We start from the raw sequence: 22,826 nt of genomic DNA on the forward strand, positions 1-22,826 counted from the left end.
CTTTCTCCCCTCTTTTCTTTTTTTTTTTTTTTTTTTTTTTTGTCCATGCCATGGGCTTCCGGATCTTAGTTCCCTGACCAGGAATTGAACCCGGGCCCCCAGCAGTGGAAGTGCAGAGTCCTAACCACTGGACCAGTCCTAACCCTGACCAGGAATTCCCCCTCTATTCATTTTCTATTGCCCTTGCAACAAATTATTACAAACTTAGAAGCTTAAGACAGTTTCTATAGACAACATATAGTAGGATCTTGGTTTTCTACCTACTCTGAAAATCTCTTGTAATTGGTCTTCTGCTGTTCAAAATGATTACTAATAGAGTTGGATTAATATATACCACATCTGTTACTAATTTGTGTTTGTTGCCCTTGCTCTTTGTTTGAATTTTTGTCTCACACTCTTTACCTGCTTTATGTGGTTTTCACTGAGTGTTTTATGATTCCATTTTATCTTGTTAGCATATCAGTTATATTTTTAGCTGTTCCTATAGAGTTTGCAGTAAACATCGACAACTAATCCAAGTCCACTTTCAAGTAACGCTTTTTCCACTTCATGTAGTGTACCTCATAATAATAAAATAATCCCAATTCTTCCCTCTAATCCCTTGTATTATTGGTGTCATTCATTTCACTTATATAAAAGCATAAGCATACACACACACACACAAGACATGCATACAGATAAGCATACATAATAGAATATGTTGTTGGTATTACTACTTCAAATTGTTATCTGTTAGATCAATTAAGAACAAGAAAAATAATACTTTTTTATTTTTCCTTCATTTATTACTTCTTCACTGCTCTTCTTTATGTAGATTTGACTTTTTGACCTATATCATTTTTGTCATCTCTAAAGTTTTTTAAACATTTCTTGCAAGGCAGGTGCTACGGTCTGAATGTTTGTGTTGTCCCTCCAAAATCTCTGTTGAAAGAATAACCCCCAAAGATGCTAGTATTAGGAGGTGGGGACTTTGAGAGATGCTTCAGTCATAAGGTGATAGAGCCCTCATGGGTGGAATTAGTCCCTTTATAAAAGACGCTCCAGAGAGGCCCCTAGCTCCTTCTATCACATGAGGACACAGCAAGAAACCACCTGCTATGAACCAGGAAGAGGGTTCCCACCAGAGAACTCGACCATGCTGGAACCTGTACTCCACAGCCACCAAACATATGAGAAAAAAAATGTTTATTTTTTTATAAACTAACAAGTCAGGCTTCCCCGGTGGCACAGTGGTTGAGAGTCCGCCTGCCGATGCAGGGGACATGGGTTCGTGTCCCGGTCCAGGAAGATCCCACATGCCGCAGAGCAGCTGGGCCCGTGAGCCATGACCGCTGAGCCTGTGAGTCCGAAGCCTGTGCTCCGCGACGGGAGAGGCCACAGCAGTAAGAGGTCTGCGTACCGCAAAAAACCAAAACAAACTAACAAGTCTGTGGTTTTTTGTTATAGTATCCCAAATGGACTAAGACAGTAGGTTTACTGGGAACAAATTCCCTCAGTTTTTGTCTTTCAAAGGCTTTGGTTTCCCTGCATTACTGAAGGATAATTTTGATGGTACAGAATTCAAGGTTGACTTATTTTTCATCTCAGCACGTTAAATATTTCACACCTCTCCTCGCTTGCATGGTTTCTGAGGAGATATTGGATATAATTCTTAACTTCATTCCTCAATGAGTATTTTCCCCCTCTGGCTTCTTTTAGGATTTTTTAAATCTTTGATTTCCTGTAATTTCAAAATTATGTCTACATGTCATTTTTTGACATTTATCCTGCTTAGTACTAAGGTTCCTGGATCTGTGCTTCCTTGTCTGACATTAATTTCTTCCTTAACTAAGTATCTTGGACAACCTAATTGCTACTGAGATTGAGTCTCTACTTTGCTCCAAAGACTTAATCTCTGGGCTTCCCTGGTGGTGCAGTGGTTAAGAACCTGCCTGGCAACGCAGGGGACGGGTTCGAGCCCTTGTCCGGGAAGATCCCACATGCCGCGGAGCAACTAAGCCCGTGCACCACAACTACTGAGCCTGCACTCTAGAGCCCACGTGCCACAACTACTGAAGCCTGCACACCTAGAACCCGAGCTCCACAAGAGAAGGCACCGCAATGAGAAGCCCGTGCACCGCAACCAAGAGTAGCCCCCACTCACCGCAACTAGAGAAAGCCCGCACGAAGCAATGAAGACCCAATGCAGCCAAAAATAAATAAATAAATTTATTTTAGTAAAAAAAGACTTAATCTCTGATTCTTGCCTCAGAGGTTGAGCCTTGATTTTTCCACTTCATTGAGGAAATCCCTGGCCTTTACACCAGGCAGGTGGGGCAGAAGGTGGGGAGTTGCCAGCAGGTCAACAAGCCTGCATCCTGCCTGCACTGTCCTGCATTGCTCAGGGACCTCCAATGGCAAGAGGGATCCAGAACTCTGGGCAGGGCATCGCCTTAGGGATGAGCAATGGAAACTTTAGGGTCCTTCCTAAATCTCCTTGGCAGACGCCAACACCTTTAGGTGTCTCCTGGGTCCTCAGGCCACCACTGCCCTCCTGCCACCCCCACTCTGTGCCGTACATGGCTCACCCCTTCCCCACTGTCCTGAAATGCCACCTCAGATCAAACATGGCCAGTGGCATGGAGCATGTGGGCCTGAGTAAAAGGCCTCACCAGGTTCCCTTGGGAACCTTCCCCCACGGTCACCAGCAAGACCTTCCACCTGGTGTTCCTGGGCACGAGTCCTTCTGAGAAGCCTCACCAGGGATGGAGAGACCCACAGTGACCCCACCAACCAATTGGGATGTCTGGAAAAGCAGCCCCAAGTGGTGGTGAACTCCATGAAGGGTAAATACCTATTGGAGACCATCAGTCAATAATTACAGAAAGGGAAAGATGAAAAGAACTTTGAAGAGTGTTCAGAGAGTGAAAACCCCTTATAATGAACCGGATGCTAAGTTTAGTTTTCCACCAAACATCCAGGGGACCCAAGTAGAATTTTTCAGCTCCTTCTCTGAGCACATCCCACTTTCATAGTGGGAGAATTTATACCTTGGAAATTGGCAAAAGCTACAAAGCAGGGCTAGATTTATTGTTTTACACAATGCCTAGACTTAAGTGATGGAAACAGGGATAATTAATTTTAAAAAATTAGGCAAATGATATGATCAGGAATTGTACAAAAAACATACAAGGACTTCTCTGGTGGCACAGTTAAGAATCCACCTGCCAATGTGGGGACACCGATTCGATCCGTGGTCTGGGAAGATCCCACATGCCACGGAGCAGGTAAGCCCGTGTGCCACAACTACTGAGCCTGTGCTCTAGAGCCTGCGAGCCACAACTACTGAAGCCCACATGCCTAGAGCCCAAGCTCCGCAACAAGAGAAGCCACCGCAATGAGACGCCTGCATACCACGACGAAGAGTAGACCCTGCTCGCCACATCTAGAGAAAGCCTGTGCACAGCAACTAAGACCCATGCAGCCAAAAATAAATAAATAAATAAGAAGATATACAGCATTAAAAAATGCTCAAAATCACAAATCTTGGGCTTCCCTGGTGGCACAGTGGTTTAGAGTCTGCCTGCCGAATGCAATTAAAACCTCGCTGAGATAGCACTACTCACTTATTAAAAGGGCTGACATTAACGATTGGCATGGATGTTGAGAAACTGGAACTCTCCTACAGTTTTGATGGGAATGAAAATGGGAAGTCATTTTAGACCAGTTTCTTAGTTTCATCAGGAGTTACACATTCATCTACCCAGTGATTCAGACACTGCACTGAGTTATCAATAAAAGATAAAAGAAACATAATCCACATAAAGAACTGATGCAAATGTTTGTAGCAGCTTTATTTTCAAGAGTGAAAACCTAGAAATAACCTAAATGCCCATAAAAAGATGAATGGGTAAACTAACAGTGGTACATCCAGATAAGAAAGCTACTCATCAAAAAATAAAGAGATGAGTTATTCATTTATATCACTGAGGAATCTCAAATAATTATGAAACAAAGGAACTCAGAAGAAAAACCCAGTAAACAGTTTATGATTCCAATCAGATAAATTCCAAAAAATGCAAAGGTATCTATTCTAAGGAAAAGTACATCAGTGATTACCTGGAGAGGTGGGAAGGGCAAGGAGAGATAATAGGACATGAGGTAAATATGGGCAGTATCAGAACTCTGGTGATGGTTTTGAGATTCATACCTAGGTGAAAACTTATTAACTTGTAATACTTCAAACATATGCAGTTTAGTACACGTAAATTATACTTTAATATAGATTTAAAGATTGTCTCAAGATGAAAAAATCTGTATGTCTCACTCCCTTTGGAAAATAGATTTGGCAATCATATACTGAATCCACCAATGCTCTCCTTGTGCCCTCTGGGGATCAGTCTTCCTCAGTGGTAGCAAATGTGAAGAGCAATGAAGTACATTTCTACCTGAGTCAACAGGTATGCTGCCTAGATCACAAGAGCTACATCCCCTTTTCTCTTTCTTTCCTGTCTCTGCAGTAAGGGTCTTGAAATGAAATTCACTAGAACCAGTGTATAAACTGATCCTGCACAGTCAATGTCACAGAATCTGGATACACTTTTAGAAGAGGCACATTCCATCTAGTTGGCTGCAATGTCCTCCACTCCCTGCTAAACCAGAGTTTCTGTACCAATTATGGTTTCCCCTGGACCCAATGGTCTTACAAATAGCAACATTACCTCAAAGAATTGTGGACATTGGGAAATATAGTTCTCTGTAGACTTGGAGGAATACACGCCCTCCAACAGTGCCTCAATACCCTATAATCTCTAATTTGAGTAAGGGAAAAAAATTCATGCCCTCAGAAGCACTTGAGGTGAGATTCAATTCAGACCAATGGCCCCTCAGTTTTCTCCACTGCCTCTATACTGAACAAGGAAATTGCACATTCCCTGTACATCTATGCCTTTCTCTCGTGTGAACTCTCCAATCCTCAGAAGGATTTGCTCATAAAAGATTTCCCACGTTTAGGGCACTCTTAAGGCCTTTCTCTAGTGTGACCTCTCTCATGACAATGCAGTTTGGAGCTGGTAATAAAAGATTTCCCACATTCACTGCACTTAAAAGGCCTTTCTCCACTGTGAACTCTCTGGTGATAACTGAGGGTGGAGCTATGAGTAAAAGATTTAGCACATTCAGTGCACTTATAAGGCCTTTCTCCAGTGTGAGCTCTCTGGTGTATAATGAGGAGATTTCTTTGGACAAATGATTTCCCACAATCACTACACTCATAAGGCCTTTCTCCAGTGTGAGCACTCTGATGATAACGAAGGCTAGAGCTGGTGGTAAAGGATTTCCCACATTCACTGCACTCATAAGGTTTCTTTCCACTGTGAGTATTCTGATGATAATGAAGGTTAGAGTTGTTAGTAAAGGATTTCCCACATTCACTGCACTCATAAGGCCTTTCTCCAGTGTGATTTCTCAGATGTACACGGAGATGGGTATTAGAGGTAAAAGATTTCCCACATTTGGTGCATTTGTAAGGCTTTTCTCCAGTATGAGTTCTAAGATGATAAAGGAGGGTGGAGCTAGCGGTATAAGATTTCCCACATTCACTGCACTTATAAGGCTTCTCTCCAGTGTGATTTCTCTGATGAACACGCAAGACGTAATTAGTAATAAAAGATTTCCCACATTCAGTGCATTTGTAAGGCCTTTCTCCTGTGTGAATTCTCTGGTGTTCAATAAGCCCACACTTACTCTGAAAAGATTTCCCACATTCACTACATCCATAAAGACCTTCTCCTGTGTGAACTCTCTGGTGTCGAATGAAGCTATTCCTAAGGGTAAAGGATTTCCCACATTTGCTACACTTAAAAGGCTTTTCTCCAGAATGAAATCTATAGTGATCACACAGATAATAGATAGAAGTAAAGGATTTCCCACATTCACTGCACTCATAAGGCCTTTCTCCTCTGTGAACTCTCTGATGATAACAGAGGTTGGAGCTAGTTTTAAAAGCCTTCCCACATTTACTGCACTTATAAGGCCTTTCTCCTGTGTGTAATCTCTGATGATATCTGAGGGCAGACCCAGACATAAAACATTTCCCACAGTCACTGCACTGATGAGGCCTCTCTCCAGAATGAATTCTCTGATGATAACGGAGGGTACTGCTACTGGTAAAGGATTTCCCGCATTCACTGCACCTTACACAAGGCCTTTCTCCAGAATGAACCCCCAGATGATAACAGAAGTTGGATTTAGAGGTAAAAGATTTCCCACATTCACTGCACGTATAAGGCCATTCACTAGAATGAATTTTCTGATGGTAACGAAGAAGAGCAGGAGTAATAAAAGTTCTCCCACATTCACTGCACTCATAAGGCCTTTCTCCAGTGTGAGTGCTTTGATGATAATGGAGGTTAAAGCTACTGGTAAAAGATTTCCCACATTCACTGCACTCATAAGGCCTTTCTCCAGCGTGAACTCTTAGATGATGATGGAAGTTAGCGTTAGTGGTAAAAGATTTCCCACATTCGGGGCACTCATAAGGTTTTTCTCCTGTGTGAGACCTCTGATGATATCTGAGGGCAGCCCTAGAGACAAAAGATTTCTCACATTCACTGCACTCATAAGGCCTTTCTCCTGTGTGATATCTATGATGAGAAATGAATGCAGACCTAGACATAAAAGATTTCCCACATTCACTGCACTCATAAGGCTTTTCTCCAGAATGAACTCTCTGATGATATCGGAAAGCATTGGAAGAGGTATAAGACTTTCCACATTCACTGCATTTATAAGGCTTTTCTCCCGTGTGAGATCTCTGATGAGCACGGAGGGTGCGGTTAGTGGTAAAGGACTTCCCACATTCACTGCACTCATAAGGCCTTTCTCCTGTGTGAGATCTCTGATGATAAATGAGGGCAGACCTACAGGTAAAAGATTTCACACAGTCACTACACTTATAAAACCTTTCTCCAGAAAATACTCTCTTATGTCGAATGAACACAGAGCTATGGGAAAAAGACTTTGCACAGTCACTGCACACAGAACTGTTTTCTCCACTGTGCAATCTCTGGGGGTAAATGAGGACACATTTTTGAGTTAAGGATTTCCCACACTTGCTACACTTGTCCTGTCCTGAACCAGTATAAATTTTTCGATGTTGACTGATGGTTGAGCTTTGTCTAAAGGATTTGTCACTTCTGCTAAACACATGAAGCCTTTCTCTAGTGTGTACTCTCAGGTGCATAACAAATGCGGATTTGTACCTGAATGTTTTCCCACATTCACTGCACACAAAACACGGTCTTTCAGTGTAGACACACCAGTCCTGAACAAGTGTGTGTTTGGGGCTGAGGGCTTTCTTGCATTCTCCCCAGGTGTGGTGATTTTTCCTGCCTTGTGAAGTTGACCCACACTGGGTGATTTTGCTTGGCTTCTCCACAGTATGAGTGGTCTGCTGCTGCAGATATCCCATGCTGGCCAGGATCTTCCTAGAAGTAAGAGGCTTCTGTGACACTTGGAATCTGTGGCTCCTGAAAAATGAAACCCTGTGTACAATGCTATTCAAAGGCATATAAAATTTTGTTGCACATGCCCCACATCTCAACAGTTTATGGCTGTGTTGTGTTCCCTGATGCTCGGCCAACTGGAAAATGTCTCTCAAGACTGGACCACACATCTCACAGGGGTGTGTCTTCTGGGAAAATGGAGCTGCCTTAGGAGACCCAGCCTGTGACACTCCTACAGGAACAGTTTCTTCACAGGGTGTCTCCTCACCTTCTGCTCCACAGCAGCAACCTGAATGCAAAGAAACACTCTTGAAGTACACGTTGACTCCATAGAGAGGGAGCTAACTCACCACAAATGTGCAGCTATCTCACCTAAGAATGCATCTTTTCAAGCAAATGGGATACTTTTCAAGACTAGGGAGCTGGAAATCAGTTTAAGCAGCAGCTGCTGTGCATTCCTGGGTCCTTACAATATGAAAATAGTAGAGACCTCAACAGGGGAAGGATACAAAAATAGGGTGTGACATAAGGAAGAGAAGCAGGGTCTAGTGCTTGTTTCTCTGACCATAGCTTCCTGCAGGACCTTTTCTACTGCTGATGTGAAGCACAGTAGAAGGGTGTGATCAAGGCCATGAAAACACAATCACAACAGATTATGTGCTTTTTGAGGTCAATTTAAGCATATGTTCACACACCTCACAGCAGAACATATGAAAGGCAAGGTTACAGAGTAATAGAGAAAGGGTGGTGAGATGTGGAGTCCAGAGAGGTAGAGATTATCACTTGGCTGGAAATCACAGTAGAAATGACAAAGTAGTTGAACTGACAGGTTGGCAAAGGGTCAAAGGTGGAGGCATAAAGGTAGAAATATGGTGTGGACACTGGCAATGGCACCAAAATTCTCGTTGAACGAGGACAGGTTCCTGGTATAGTCTTTGTTGTTTTTTTTAAAAAAGATTATATATATATATATATATATATATAACACAGGCTTTTTCTCTAGTTACGGTGAGTGGGGGCTGCTCTTGGTTGCGGTGCACAGGCTTCTCATTACAGTGGCTTCTCTTGTTGTGGAGCATGGGCTCTAGGCACATGTGCTTCAGTAGTTGTGGTGCACAGGCTCAGTAATTGTGGCTCGTGGGCTCTACACTGCAGACTCAGTAGTTGTGACGCACAGGCTTAGCTGCTTTGTAGCATGTGGGATCTTCCTGGACCAGGGCTGAAACCTGTGTCCCCTGCATTGACATGTGGAATTTTTTTTTTTTTTTTGCAGTACACGGGCCTCCCACCGCCGCAGACCCTCCTGTCGCGGAGCACAGGCTCCGGACACGCAGGCCCAGCAGCCAGGACCCATGGGCCCAGCCGCTCTGTGGCATGTGGGATCCCCCCTGACCGGGGCACGAACCCGCATCCCCTGCATCAGCAGGCAGACTCCCAACCACTGCGCCACCAGGGAAGCCCAACAGGTGGATTTTTAACCACTGCACCACCAGGGAAGTCCCTGGGTTCCTGGTATATTCTTAACACGGTCCTTATGTCACAGTCTCCCCAGCTGTAGTTCACCAGAACCAGGCCAACTCTGAGCCCACCTTGCCATGGCTAGAGCCATGTCCATCCCATGATTCACAAAGGACTCTTTTAAGAGTCCTTTACCTTACTTTGCCCTAAGCCCTAACTGTGCAACTACCTGGGACCAAGCACTGAAAGAAAAAGGACAAGTGAAAGGCCAGCACTGTCCCAGAGCAACTCAGCACACAGCAGACCCAGGAAAGAGCACAAGGTGAGTGACGTCAACAAAACAGTAGAATAGGAGATACTGCCCTTCACCACCAATTAAACAGTTATCCATGAAGGAGATTAATTAGCCCTGGAAGGCTCGAGAGTCCAATTAAGAACACACTACAACAGAGTGGAGCATTAAAAAAAGGAGTATGCACACAGAAAGGATTTCTGGAGAGACTGTCTTAGCAGAGACATCTGGAGATGACTAGGAAATGGAGGCCAGGCTATCACTGGGCTACCTCTATCAGCCACAGGTTGGGTGCCATTACAGTCCCAAGTGGCCTGCGCTGCAGAAGACCCCAGTTGCCTGCTCTACATTGGACACTGGAGCTTTCGCCACTGAGTTATCCAACAACCATGACCACACTGGATGCCCTGGTGGGTATGAAGCTACTGGGCCACCCCTCAGTTGGACCTGCTGTACCAATCCAGGATCAGGGCTGCCACACCCCCCAACCCTGTACATGTCCTGGAACCAGAGGTGCTGCACCTGCTGTGTGTGTCGGCATTCCAGACCCTGACTCCACAGCTAAACCATGTACTCCAGTGTGTCAGGCACTGGAGACAAATTCACTATAGACAAGCCAGCTCCACAGACCCACAGCCACCATCTACATGTGCAGCCAGACACACTCCATGGCTGCTCCCTGCATAGCCACACATCACAAACCAAAGCCAAGGGCTTCCCTGGTGGCACAGTGCTTAAGAATCTGCCTACCAATGCAGGAGACACGGGTTCGAGCTCTGATCCAGGAAGATCCCACATGCCATGGAGCAACTAAGCCCATGCGCCACAACTACTGAGCCTGCGTTCTAGGGCCCACAAGCCACAACTATAGAGCCCACGTACCACAACTACTGAAGCCTGCGCACCTAGAGCCCATGCTCCACCACAAGAGAAGCCACCACAATGAGAAGCCTGCTCACTGCAATGAAGAGTAGCCCCCGCTCACCACAACTAGAGAAAGCCCGCCTGCAGCAACGAAGACCCAAGGCAGCCAAAAATATAAATAAAATAATAATAATAATAAAAAAACCAAAGCCAAGGCTGCTGAAGGCTATCTAGTGACCCAGACCCCAGAACCACTGTCGCTCCACAAGTGCCTGTACACAACATCCCTGTTCTGTGGATGCTCAACAGGTACCCACATATTAGACACCAGTGCCACTACAACCAATAGGGTTCCCAAGAGCCGACTGGGCACCAGGAGGGATCCCCTTGCCCACAAAGTACTCCATAGGAGAAAAAGAGATCAGGAATTCCTCAGCAGCCTTCACCAAATTTGGACACCCTCAGCCTGGTTGATTGAGGACTCCTGATATCTTTGCTGACGCTGACTTCAGGTGAAGAAGCTGCACAGAGACCAACACAGCTGGGCCTTCCCCAGAGCCAGAATGACCACAGCCCCAATGTTGCACTCACCATCAGTGGAGGTCTTTCCCCACCAACACTGTAATGCGATGGGAAAAAATGACTACACCATCAAATCAGCAGACATAAATGCAAGGCTACAGGAAACACAAAACATCAATGAAACATGAAACCAATACAGAAATACCATAATTTATCAGAAACCACACCCAAGGAAATGGAGATCTACAAACGGTCAAAGAATTCAAAATTATTGTTTGAACAAAGTTCAGTGAAGCAACAAAACACAGATAGACAATTCGACAAAGTAAGGTAAACAATACACAAAGAAAACAAGTTGCTCAACAAAGAGACAGAAATGAAAAAGAACAAAACTGGCTGGCTGAGGGTGCACTGAGAGACAGTCCCTGACTGCCACACCTAAGAGCTGCAGGGGACAGGTTCACCTTTATCCAGTTGCCTATAGGTACCAGCAGCCACTAGGCTCATGAACGTTGGCTGAGAGGAACAAAAGGATGGAGAAATCACCCCCACACTTTCAACCAATGATATTGCAGTTTCTAGCATGCCCACTCTCCGAAAAGACACTCAGATGTGAAGAATCAACAGATGAATTGATAAACGAATATGTGGGAAATGCCTATCAAACCACTGATGGGATTTTTTTTTACTTTTTTTATTGGAGTATAATTGCTTTACAATGTTGTATTAGTTTCTGCTGTACAATAAAGTGAATCAGCTATATGTATACCTATATACCCTCCCTCTTGGACCTCCCTCCCACCCCCCCCATCCCACCCATCTAGGTCGTCATAGAGCACTGAGCTGAGCTTCCTGTGTTTTATAGCATGTTCCCACTAGCTATCTATTTTATGCAGTAGTGTATATATGTCAATCTTAATCTCCCAATTCACCCCACCCTCCCCTCCCCCACAGTGCTACATGTCCATTCTCTACATCTACCTCTCTATTCCTGTCCTGCAAATAGGTTCATCTGTACCCATTGATGGAATTATTAATGTGATACCACAGGCAGCTAAGAAGACACATCAAAATAAGAAGAAATAGAGCAATACCAGATCATTATATATATGATCACACACATACATATACATACAGACACACAACAAATAAATCCTCTTAATACCAGTAGGGTGTCAACCAATATGTGGGAAGGAAGACTGTCTCTACACTGACTGTCCGTATTGCACTGGTTTTTCAGCAGGACAATTCTATTCGGTCTCTGAAAGAAAACTTCCTACAGCAATGAAATAGCACAACCACCTTGTGCTTTAACAGTCTGCTCTTACCCATTACCAGAACAATTTATGTGTTCTTACACCTTTGGACTTGTATGGGTATTAAGATCTTCAAGAATAATGAAAGCAACCAGAACCAAAATGGTATATATATGAAGTATACGCCTTAGGCATCTATCTTGAGACTAGATGGAAATATTGAAGACACTTTAAAAAAAATTTATACAGTAAGTTGTTATTAATCTATTTTATGCATATTAGTGTATATATGTCAATCCCAATCTCCCAATTCATCCCACCACCACCCCCTGCACTTTCCTCCCTTTGTGACCATACATATATATTAACTCATATATGTGGAATCTAGAAAAATGGTACAGATGAACAGGTCTGCAAGGCAGAAATAAAGACACAGATGAAGAGAACAAAAGTATGAAGACCCATTTAAATTGCAGGAAAGATGCTTTGCTTTTGTCAAAGAATTGACTATAGGCTTAAGCTTCAGAAGTTTCTTTTATTGTACTTTTGTTCTACTTTTGTGTTCTGAATGTTCAAACACAAAATTCTTGTGTTAGAAGAGGCATTTCAACAAATAGCTGTTGAGAAAGAGTAGTCCCAATAATCTGATGACTTTATTTCTTGTTTACCTAAAAGTTAGTCATTTGAAAGTTTGTTTAGATTCAAGATCCTTGGTACACTCACGTTAGAACTGATGAAAATCATTCCAAAAGAGCTATACTGGAATACATGTAGGAAATGCTTTGACTAGTTTAATATAAAACCGTATAATAAAATGGAAATTTCATGTACTTGCAAAAATTCTGAGTTGGTAAAATTACTTTCATCTATAGGGCATGAAGCCTGTTGGTAAAATTATTTTCATTTGTTGAGCATTAATTGTAATAAAATGATGACACTCTTCCATTTAAAACAAACAAATGAGCCCACAGAAATTTTGGTGCTGAAGAATACAATGAAACAAACAACAAAGCACAATGGAGAGAGTATCAACGGCCAATTTTATCAAGCAAAAGTAAAAATCTAGGAACATGAAAACAGGTGTTTCAATTATCCAGTGAGGGGGAGAAAAAAGGAAAAGAATGAAGTAAAGAAAGCCTATGCAGATTATGAAATATAAAGCAAAACATTATTTGTATTTTTAGAGCCCTTGAAAGATAAGACAGAAAGTGGTAGTGAGCACATGTAAAGAAACAATGGTTGAAAACTTTCTAAATCCAGGAAGAAGAGTAGATGTCCTGATGCTCACAGGTTCGATCAAAGGGAACTTCACTGAAGCACATAAAAAAAAACTGTCAAAAAGCAACTACAGGGACTTCTCTGGTGGCACAGTGGTTAACACTCCACGCTCCCAATGCAGGGGGCCCAGATTCAATTTCTGGTCAGGGAACTAGATCCCACATACATGCTCCAACCAAGAGTTCACATGCCACAACTAAGGAGCCCGTGTGCCGCAACTCAGAATGCAGCGAGCCACAACTAAGGAGCCTGCCTGCTGCAACTAAGACCCAGCACAACCAAATATATAAATAAATGTTAAAAAAAAAAAAAAAAAAAGCAATTACACAGAATTCCCTGGTGGTCCAGTGGTTAGGACTCAGCACTTTCACTGCTTGGGCCTGGGTTCAATCCCTGGTCAGGGAACTAAGATCCCACAAGACTTGCAGTGCAGGGAAAAAAAAAAAAAAAGGCAATTACATATTATTCAGTCATTAAAAATTAATGAAATAATGCCATTTGCAGCAACATGGATGAACCTAGAGATTATCATACTAAGTCAGGTAAATCAGAGAAAAAAACAAATATTATGTGATATCACTTACATGTGGAATCTAAAAAAATAGTACAAATGAACTTTACATACAGAACAGACACAGACTTACAGACAAAACTTATGGTTACCAAAGGGGGAAGTGGGGGAGGGATAAATCAGGAGTATGGGATTAACAGATGGACACTGGCATATATAAAATAAACAACAAGGATTTACTGTATAGTACAGGGAACCATATTCAATACCTTGTAATCAACTATAATGGAAAAGAATTAAAAAATAGATATATAGATATATATATATCACTTTGCTATACACCTAAAAAAAAAGCAATCACAAATAGAAAATTTTGAAAGCAAGCCATGCAGCACAGCCAAAAACATAAACAAATAAAATAGGTCTCAAGATATATATATTTTTTAAAGTGAAAAATTTAGAGCAATAAATGCTCATGTTTAGAAAAAGAAAGACCTCAAACAAATTTATGTCTCAAGGAGCTAAAGAAAGAACAAATTACACCCAACATTACCTGAAGAAAGGAAATAAGAAATATCAGAGCAGCAATAAATAAAACCACAAACTAGAAAAAAGAGAAGATAAAGAACACAAGTTCTTTTTTGAAAAGACAAATAATTGACAAACCATTAGGTACACAAAGAAAAAAGAGAAAAGACTAAAAAATACCAACACCCATTTATGATTAAAAACTCTCCAGAAAGTGGGCATAGAGGGAACCTACCTCAACATAATAAAGGCCATATACAACAACCCCATAGCAAACATCATTCTCAATGGTGAAAAACTGAAAGCATTTCCTCTAAGATGAGGAACAAGACAAGGATGTCCACTCTCACCACTGTTATTCAACATAGTTTTGGAAGTCCTAGCTACAGCAGTCAGAGAAGAAGAAGTAAAGCTGTCCCTGTTTGCAGATGACATGATACTAAACATAGAGAATCCTAAAGATGCTACCAGAAAACTATTAGAGCTAATCAATGAATTTGATAGAGTAGCAGGATACAAAATTAATGCACAGAAATCTCTTGCATTCCTATACACTAATGATGAAAGATCTGAAAGAGAAATTAAGGAAACTCTCCCAGTTACCACTGCAACAAAAAGAATAAAATACCTAGGAATAAACCTACCTAAGGAGAAAATAAAAGACCTGTATGCAGAAAACTATAAGACACTGATGAAAGAAATTAAAGATGATACAAACAGATGGAGAGATACACCATGTTCTTGGATTGGAAGAATCAACATTGTGAAAATGACTATACTACCCAAAGCAATCTACAGTCAAACTACCAATGGCAATTTTCACAGAACTAGAACAAAAAATTTCACAATTTGTATGGAAACACAAAAGACCACGAATAGCCAAAGCAATATTGAGAAAGAAAAGTGGAGCTGGAAGAATCAGGCTCCGGGATTTCAGACTATACTACAAAGCTACAGTAATCAAGACAGTATGGTACTGGCACAAAAACAGAAATATTGATCAATGGAACAGGAAAGAAAGCCCAGAGATAAACGCACGCCCATATGGTCACCATATATATATATATGTTTTTTGGTTTTTTTTTTTTTGTTTTTTTTTTTTTCGGTATGTAGGCCTCTCACTGTTGCGGCCTCTCCCGTGGTGGAACACAGGCTCCGGAGGTGCAGGCTCAGCAGCCATGGCTCACGGGCCCAGCCGCTCCCCAGCATGTGGGATCTTCCCGGACCGGGTCACAAACTCTGTCCCCTGCATCGGCAGGCAGACTCTCAACCACTGTGCCACCAGGGAAGCCCTGGTCATCTTATTTTTGATAAAGGAGGCAAGAACATACAACGTAGAAAAGACAGCCTCTTCAATAAGTGGTGCTGGGAAAACAGGACAGCTACATGTAAAAGAATGAAATTAGAACACTCCCTAACCCCATACACAAAAATAAACTCAAAATGGATTAAAGTCCTAAATGTAAGGCCAGATACTATAAAATTCGTAGAGGAAAACATAGGCAGAACACTCTATGACATAAATCATAGCAAGATCCTTTTTGACCCACGTCCTAGAGAAATGGAAATAAAAACAAAAATAAACAAATGGGACCTAATGAAACTTAAAAGCTTTTGCACAGAAAAGGAAAACATAAACAAGACAAAAAGACAACCCTCAGAATGGGAGAAAATATTTGCAAATGAAGCAACTGACAAAGGATTAATCTGCAAAATTTACAAGCAGCTCATGCAGCTCAATAGCAAAAGACAAACAACCCAATCCAAAAGTGGACAGAAGATCTAAACAGACATTTCTCCAAAGAAGATATACAAATTGCCAACAAACTCAAGAAAGGATGCTCAACATCACTAATCATTAGAGAAATGCAAATCTAAACTACAATGAGGGGTCTTCCCTGGTGGCGCAGTGGTTAAGAATCCGCCTGCCAATGCAGGGGACGCGGGTTTGAGCCCTGGTCTGGGAAGATCCCACGTGCTGCTGAGCAGCTAAGCCTGTGTGCCACAACTACTGAAGCCCGCGCACCTAAAGCCCATGCTCTGCAACAAGAAAAGCCACCGCAATGAGAAGCCCGTGCACCACAAGAGTAGCCCAGCCCCCACTCGCCGCAACTAGAGAAAGCCCGCGTGCAGCAACGAAGACCCAATGGAGCCATAAATACATAATTTTTTAAAAAAGAAAAAGCTACAATGAGGTATCACCTCACAGCGCCAGAATGGCCATCATCAAAAAATCTACACACAATAAATGCTGGAGAGGGTGCGGAGAAAAGGGAACTCTCTTGCACTGTTGGCGGGAAAGTAAATTGATACAGCCATTATGGAGAACAGTATGGAGCCTCCTTAAAATACTAAAAATAGAACTACCATACGACCCAGCAATCCCACTATTGGGCATATACCTTGAGAAAACCATAATTCAAAAAGAGTCATGTATCACAATGTTCATTGCATCTCTATTTATGATAGCCAGGACACGGAAGCAACCTCAGTATCCATCAACAGATGAATGGATAAAGAAGATGTGGCACATATATACAATGGAATATTACTCAGCCATAAAAAGAAATGAAACTGAGTTATTTGTAGTGAGATGGATGTACCTAGAGTCTCTCATACAGAGTAAAGTAAGTCAGAAAGAGAAAAACAAATACCGTATGCTAACACATATATATGGAATAATAATAATAAAAAGATTCTGAAGAACCCAGGGGCAGGACAGGAAATAAGGACACAGATGTAGAGAATGGACTTGAGGACACGGGGAGTGGGAAGGGTAAGCTGGGACAAAGTGAGAGAATGGCATGGACATATATACACTACCAAATGTAAAATAGATAGCTAGTGGGAAGCAGCCGCATAGCACACGGAGATCAGTTTGGTACTTTGTGACCAGCTAGAGGGGTGGGATAGGGATGGTGGGAGGGAGATGCAAGAGGGAGGAGATATGGGGATATATGTATTTGTATAGCTGACTCACTTTGTTATAAAGCAGAAACACACCATTGTAAAGCAATTATACTCCAAAAAAGATGTAAAAAAAAATAATAAAATTAATTTTGCAAAAAAAAAATCAGAAATTAAAAACACATTACAACTGATAACACAGAAATGCAACCGATCATTAGAGACTATTATGATGAGTTAAATGCCAACAAACTGCATAACCTAGAAGAAATGAATACAGTCCTATGAACAAACAACCAAGACTGAATCATGAGGGGATTCCCTGTTGGTCCAGTGATGGCATGAAAAAAAAAAAAAAAGAAAAAGAAATGAATGGGATGAAAATCCCAGGACCAGATACATTCACTGGTGAATTCTAGAAAACATTTAAAAAGAATTAGCATCAATCCTCCACAAACTTCCAAAATTGAATAGGATCAACACTTTCTGAACTCATTTTATGAGGCCAGCATTACCCTGCTACCCAAGGACACTACATGAAAAATGCAGACCAATGTTCATGATGAACACCTAAACAGAAATCCTCAATAAAATACTACCAAACCAAATTCAACAGCACAAGAAAAAGATAATATACCCTAATTAAGTCTGATTTACCCTTGGGATGCAAGGATGCCTCAAGGTACACAAATCAACGTATGCAATACCCCACCACCCTAGCAAGTGGAGTATAAAATCATATGATCTTTTCATGATATAAACTCTCAACAAATTCGGTACAGAAGGAACGGACTTCACCATGATATACTCCATATAATATGACAACTCACAGCCTACTTCATATTCATGGTAGAAGCTAAAAACTTGTTCTCTGTAATCAGGAACAAGACAAGGACGGTCACTTTCTCATCACTTTTATTCCACAGGGTACTAAATTCTACACAGAACAATTAGGCAACAAAAAGAAATAACAGACATTTAAATCTGAAAAGCAAAGTCTTCTCTGCAGATGACATGACCTTATGTATAGAAGACCTTAAATAGTCTCCCACCAAACTGTTAGGATGAATAAGCAGAATCAGAAAGCTGCAGGATACAAAATCAACATACAAAAATCACTCGCATTTCAGCACAATAACAATGGACTATCTTGAAAGAAACGAAGAAAGCAATCACAGTAATAGCATCAAGACCAATAAATACTTAGGAAGAAAATTAACCTAGGAGCAGAAAAATGTGTACAATGAAAATTATAAAACACTAATAAAGGAAATTAGAGATGGAAACAAATGAAAATACATCCAATATTCATGGATTGGAAGAATTAGTATTGTTAAAATGGCCATAAGGGAATTCCCTGGCAGTCCAGTGGTTAGGACTCCATGCACTCACTCACTTCCGAGGGCCCAGGTTCAATCTCAGTTCGGGGAACTAAGATTCCCAAAAGCCTGACTTCCCTGGTGGCCCAGTGGTTAAGAATCCACCTGCCAATGCAGGGATCACGGGTTTGAGCCCTGGTCCGGGAAGATCCCACATCCTGTGGAGCAACTAAGCCCGTGTGCCACAGCTACTGAAGCCCACGTACCTAGAGCCCATGCTCTGCAACAAGAGAAGCCACCGCAATGAGAAACCCGAGCGCCACAACGAAGAGTAGCCCTCACTTGCCGCAACTAGAGAAAGCCCGCATGAAGCAACGAAAACCCACTGCAGCTAAAAATAAATAAATCAGTCAATAAATTTACAGAATAGCAAGGACTGGGGCTGCAGGAGAGAAGATGACAGTGCAAATACCCCAGCCTTCTACCTACCACAACAACTACACAGACTACTGGGGAAACAAGTTGTCCCTACACCACATGGGTGGACAGAACACGTCCTTCGGGAAGGGGGGGTGAGGGTGAGGCAGGATACAGAGCCTAGCCCAGGTCACTGGGGAGGGTGAGGGTCTTACCCAGCGAGGATATAAGTGCATAGATGTCCAGCGTCACACTGAGGTACAGGCGTCTCTGAGCCTCATCAAGAAGCTTCCACTCCCCCCAGGAGAAGCGCACAGCAACATCCGGAAAGGTCACACCACCCTGTCATGAAGGGGATAGATGAAAGCTTGAACATTCTCCCTCTGAGAACTCACAATCCATCTCCTCATATATCTATTCCAGTCATCCTCCACCAGAGCTCCCCACCTGAGAGAGGATGCCAGGCCCTGGAGCAATTGACTCCCTCTGTCTCCTCACAGCCCATTAATCACTTTGCTCAGTCCTCAGCAATAACAGGTAGGGGGGCACATAGATGCTATCTAAGCTCTGGGCTTGACCTGCAATGTCCCGTCCCTCCAGCCAAGCAATTCCCCTGGGGTCTCCCAAACTGTGGGAATCCAGACACAGCCAAATGTCAACATGTCAAATGCTTCACCGGTACAGCCTCAACACCAGGGCCTGGGGGCCATCAGCTCACACTTCCTCTCCGTGTGGACATCATTCTGTAGATGACATTTCTCTCACAATTTCAGACCCTACAGTTGCGCTTCCACAACACTGCCACATCCATGCACCACACCATAGAATTCTCCCTGAACATACCCACATATTTGGCGCTTGGCATCCAGAAAGGGCTTGAGAAATTCAAACAAGATTCGGTACAGGGCTTCCGTGGTGGCGCAGTGGTTGAGAGTCTGCCTGCCGATGCAGGGGACACGGGTTCGTGCCCCAGTCCGGCAGGGTCCCGCGTGCCGCGGAGCGTCTGGGCCCGTGAGCCATGGCCGCTGGGCCTGCGCGTCCGGAGCCTGTGCTCCGCAGCAGAAGAGGCCGCAGCGGTGAGAGGCCCACATACCGCAAAAAGAAAGAAAGAAAAAAAAAAAAGATTCGGTACAACCCCAGTCCTCTGATGGATCCAACACCAGAGTAAGCCACAAACGCCGCTTAGACGCTCTCCCCAACTGCCTCTAATCTTTGCTTCGGTATCAGCCACCCAGAACCACATGTGAATTTCATATTCCCTCAACTCTCTTCAACATTTTTTACTACCAGTTTTGCCCTTTCAGCAGCCACAACACTCCTCTCTGTCTCAACTCAACCTTTGTAAAAACAAAACAAAACAAACAAAAAAACCCAGTCCTAAATATCTCCCTGCCAGGCACAGTGACCCACAAATGACGACATTTGCCGCAGGCCATATCCACTAGCAAGCCTCAAACGTCCCAGACCCCATCAAAGCTCACCACAAAATTCTGGAGAAGCCACATAGTAGTAATACTAAATAAGCAACAGACCCAGTCTCACTGCCTTCTTGTCTCAATTACTCCTAAGTCTCCTCAGCTGTCACTCGTCCACTCATCCCATGGAAGCCTCGGCCTCCCGCCAGATCAACCTCTCTCCCATACCGTTCCCACTGCCACTTCTCTACCTCACTTGGGTTTTCAATGCCCAGCAAACCCAACCAGGCCCTGAGCCAGAGAACCACTCCTCAGCACACACCAGTCTTTCTGACCTACTAATACCACGGCTACTATAACCTGCATCCCCCCTAAATGTGAGACAGCTCCACCCTGGTCCACACAGTAGACATCACTTTTGAAAATTTCCATTCTTGAACGCCTTTCCCAGTTTTCCAGACCTGCCTGTCCAGCTGCCCACTTGTTGCCTACACTCACTCTTCTCTGAAACATCTCAGACTCTTTAACAGAGCCAAAACAACCTTGTGATATTTCCAAGGAAAATTAACCTGCTGCTGACGTCCCCATCCAGTTGATGAAGCTTTCATCCCTTTGTCTAATAAGGGCCAAAAACCGTCCGGGCATACATCACTACTTCCTTTCTGTCACCAGCAACACCCACAATTGGCTTGGCCCTTCCCCAAAACTGGATCCAGAACTTATCACGCTCCAGGACAGTCACTCTGGTCCATCAACACTCACCTAGGTTATTGCAATTAATCTTCCTGTGTTTCCTGCCTCCCCCCTTACTCCCATAGTGGATCTCTTGTCTGCAACTAGTTGTAGCCTCTTTTGATCTGGGGAAGACCACCTCCCGCCTGCGATTCAAACCTCATATTACTTGTATAACAGATGGCCAACTTCTCAAGCAGCAACACTGCAGGCTTGACTCTGGCCCCACTGCATCTTGCTTCTAACAGAAAGCACAGAGTTGCTGTACCCCGGTCCCGACCTCCAACCTTTCCGTGTATCCTCCTCTCCGCCTGTAACCCTCTTCTACACGCGACCACACACTATCTGTCGGAAACAGAACTCCACCCACGACCGCCTCACCGTCCTGGACACCGCGGCCGGGGCTGAGGGCAAGTGAGCAGGTGCCCCGCACTGGGGGCTTCAGTGTCTGGTGGGGTGAGGGCGGTGAGGGCCCGGAGGACAAGCGTTTACCTGAGGCGGGTCCCTCAGCGCCGCCGCCATCGGATCCTGTGATCTCAGAGGGCTGGGAGCGGCGTCCCTTATCCCGGGTCTGGCGCGCGGCACCCCGAGCTGCATCGCCGAACTTGACACGCCTCAGTGCAGCGGGGACACAGCCTCCTCTCGGACCTTCCCGTTCCCGACCAGCGAGCCAACGAGAGAGACGCCAAAGTGAGCGCGACTTGGCTGGCTAGGTGGTGTCCCCTTCCTCCCACACTACGCCGTGAGGACAACCGCCCCTGACAGAGGACGACGGTATCTGCGCACCGTTCCCTGCTCCGCCGGACGCCCCACCAAGCAAAATGATCGCCAGGACAGGATGCCGGAGGTCCCGCCCCTGACGCATGCTCACTCGGGGAAAGCCCTCATCCTGATCCCTCATTGGTTCATGCCTGGTGTCTCTGTGCCTAGGCTCTTCCGGGTATTATCGTTCTCAGAGCTCTGGAGACCTCAGGGTAGGGTGTTCTCCATCCTTACCGCCAGAACATTGGCTGGGAGGTACCCCGAGGAATGCGGGAGAAATGGTGCTCCTACCCAGAGGGAGGGGCTTTGCTCCTTGTGAAAGGCGTGAAGAGACGTTGTTTTAGACTCCTTGAAGTTCAGCCTGCTCTCAGAGGACAAGTCTATTATTTTAGACGTTTCCAAATTCTATTACTGTGTGGGCAGAGAATTTTGCCCCCCCACCCATTCCACTTCTAAAAGGATCAAGCCAGCCCCCACTGCAGCCGCTCCCCAAAGGTGTGCCCTGAGGGGAAATCATGATGGAGAAAGGCAGGAAGCATTCTGTAATTTGGACAATGACCCTTAATAGTTAAGATGCATATCTAAGGACGAGTTTCAAGGAAGCCAGATTCTTGCATCTTCTCATACACAGAAAAGCACTGAAATCATTAACTTGAGTTGTCTGTTCTTTGTGATTACCAGCAGTCCCTTAATGTTCGACTACCTGTTTTTTCCAGAAAAAAAAAAAAAAAAAAAAAAAAAAAGCAAGAAACAAAAAACTCCTCTATATCCTGGATTCTCCCTTACCTCTATGGAGCAGTTCCTCAAAGTGATCTGAAAGGTTGTCTCCAGAGCTATAGTCCTAAGTAAGATCCCTGAATAAAACTAGAAACTTTCAGGTTGTGTGTTCCTCTTCAGTCCACAACTGAGGTAAGCGGCACATCGTTCGACAGAGCCATTCAGACATAAATGAGTACATGCATAGCTGGAAAACTGATGTTACTGCTCTCCGATACTTGTAGCCTGAAGCATTAGAGTCACTTTTGTGAGTTTCAGTGTGATTGGTTAAGAACAATAGAAAAGATCTCATTCAGGTCCTGAC

The 22,826-nt window shown here is 43.7% G+C and overlaps 1 protein-coding gene across 3 annotated transcripts; it reads right to left on the bottom strand.

Annotated features, from left to right (window-relative positions):
• Nucleotides 1-3,835: 3,835 nt before the first annotated feature.
• LOC112398016 (zinc finger protein 850-like) lies at nt 3,836-21,769 on the bottom strand. Of its 3 annotated transcripts, none has more exons than XM_024742375.1 (3): nt 21,476-21,769; nt 19,052-19,178; nt 3,836-7,773 (listed from the first exon to the last, which is right to left on the bottom strand). In XM_024742375.1, the coding sequence occupies exons 1-3, from the start codon at nt 21,578-21,580 to the stop codon at nt 5,000-5,002; spliced, it is 3,006 nt and encodes a 1,001-aa protein (XP_024598143.1). In that variant the 5' UTR covers nt 21,581-21,769; the 3' UTR covers nt 3,836-4,999. The 3 variants fall into 3 exon arrangements, with proteins under 3 accessions (XP_024598143.1, XP_024598144.1, XP_024598145.1); XM_024742376.1 differs by lacking the exon at nt 21,476-21,769 and adding an exon at nt 19,680-19,758; XM_024742377.1 differs by lacking the exon at nt 19,052-19,178 and having other exon boundaries at nt 21,476-21,594.
• Nucleotides 21,770-22,826: the final 1,057 nt, after the last annotated feature.

The sequence above is a fragment of the Neophocaena asiaeorientalis genome, unplaced genomic scaffold (genome assembly GCF_003031525.2).
Source record: "Neophocaena asiaeorientalis asiaeorientalis breed wild unplaced genomic scaffold, Neophocaena_asiaeorientalis_V1.1 scaffold582, whole genome shotgun sequence".
Lineage (NCBI taxonomy): Eukaryota > Metazoa > Chordata > Mammalia > Artiodactyla > Phocoenidae > Neophocaena > Neophocaena asiaeorientalis.

Coding starts and splice junctions, on each gene's coding strand:
- LOC112398016 (XM_024742375.1), bottom strand. CDS start 21,580: ATGCAGCTCGGGGTGCCGCGCGCCAGACCCGGGATAAGGGACGCCGCT. Junction 19,179..21,475: donor CGCTGAGGGACCCGCCTCAG/GTAAACGCTTGT, acceptor CCTTCATGACAG/GGTGGTGTGACCTTTCCGGA. Junction 7,774..19,051: donor TGCACTTATATCCTCGCTGG/GTAAGACCCTCA, acceptor CTTTGCATTCAG/GTTGCTGCTGTGGAGCAGAA.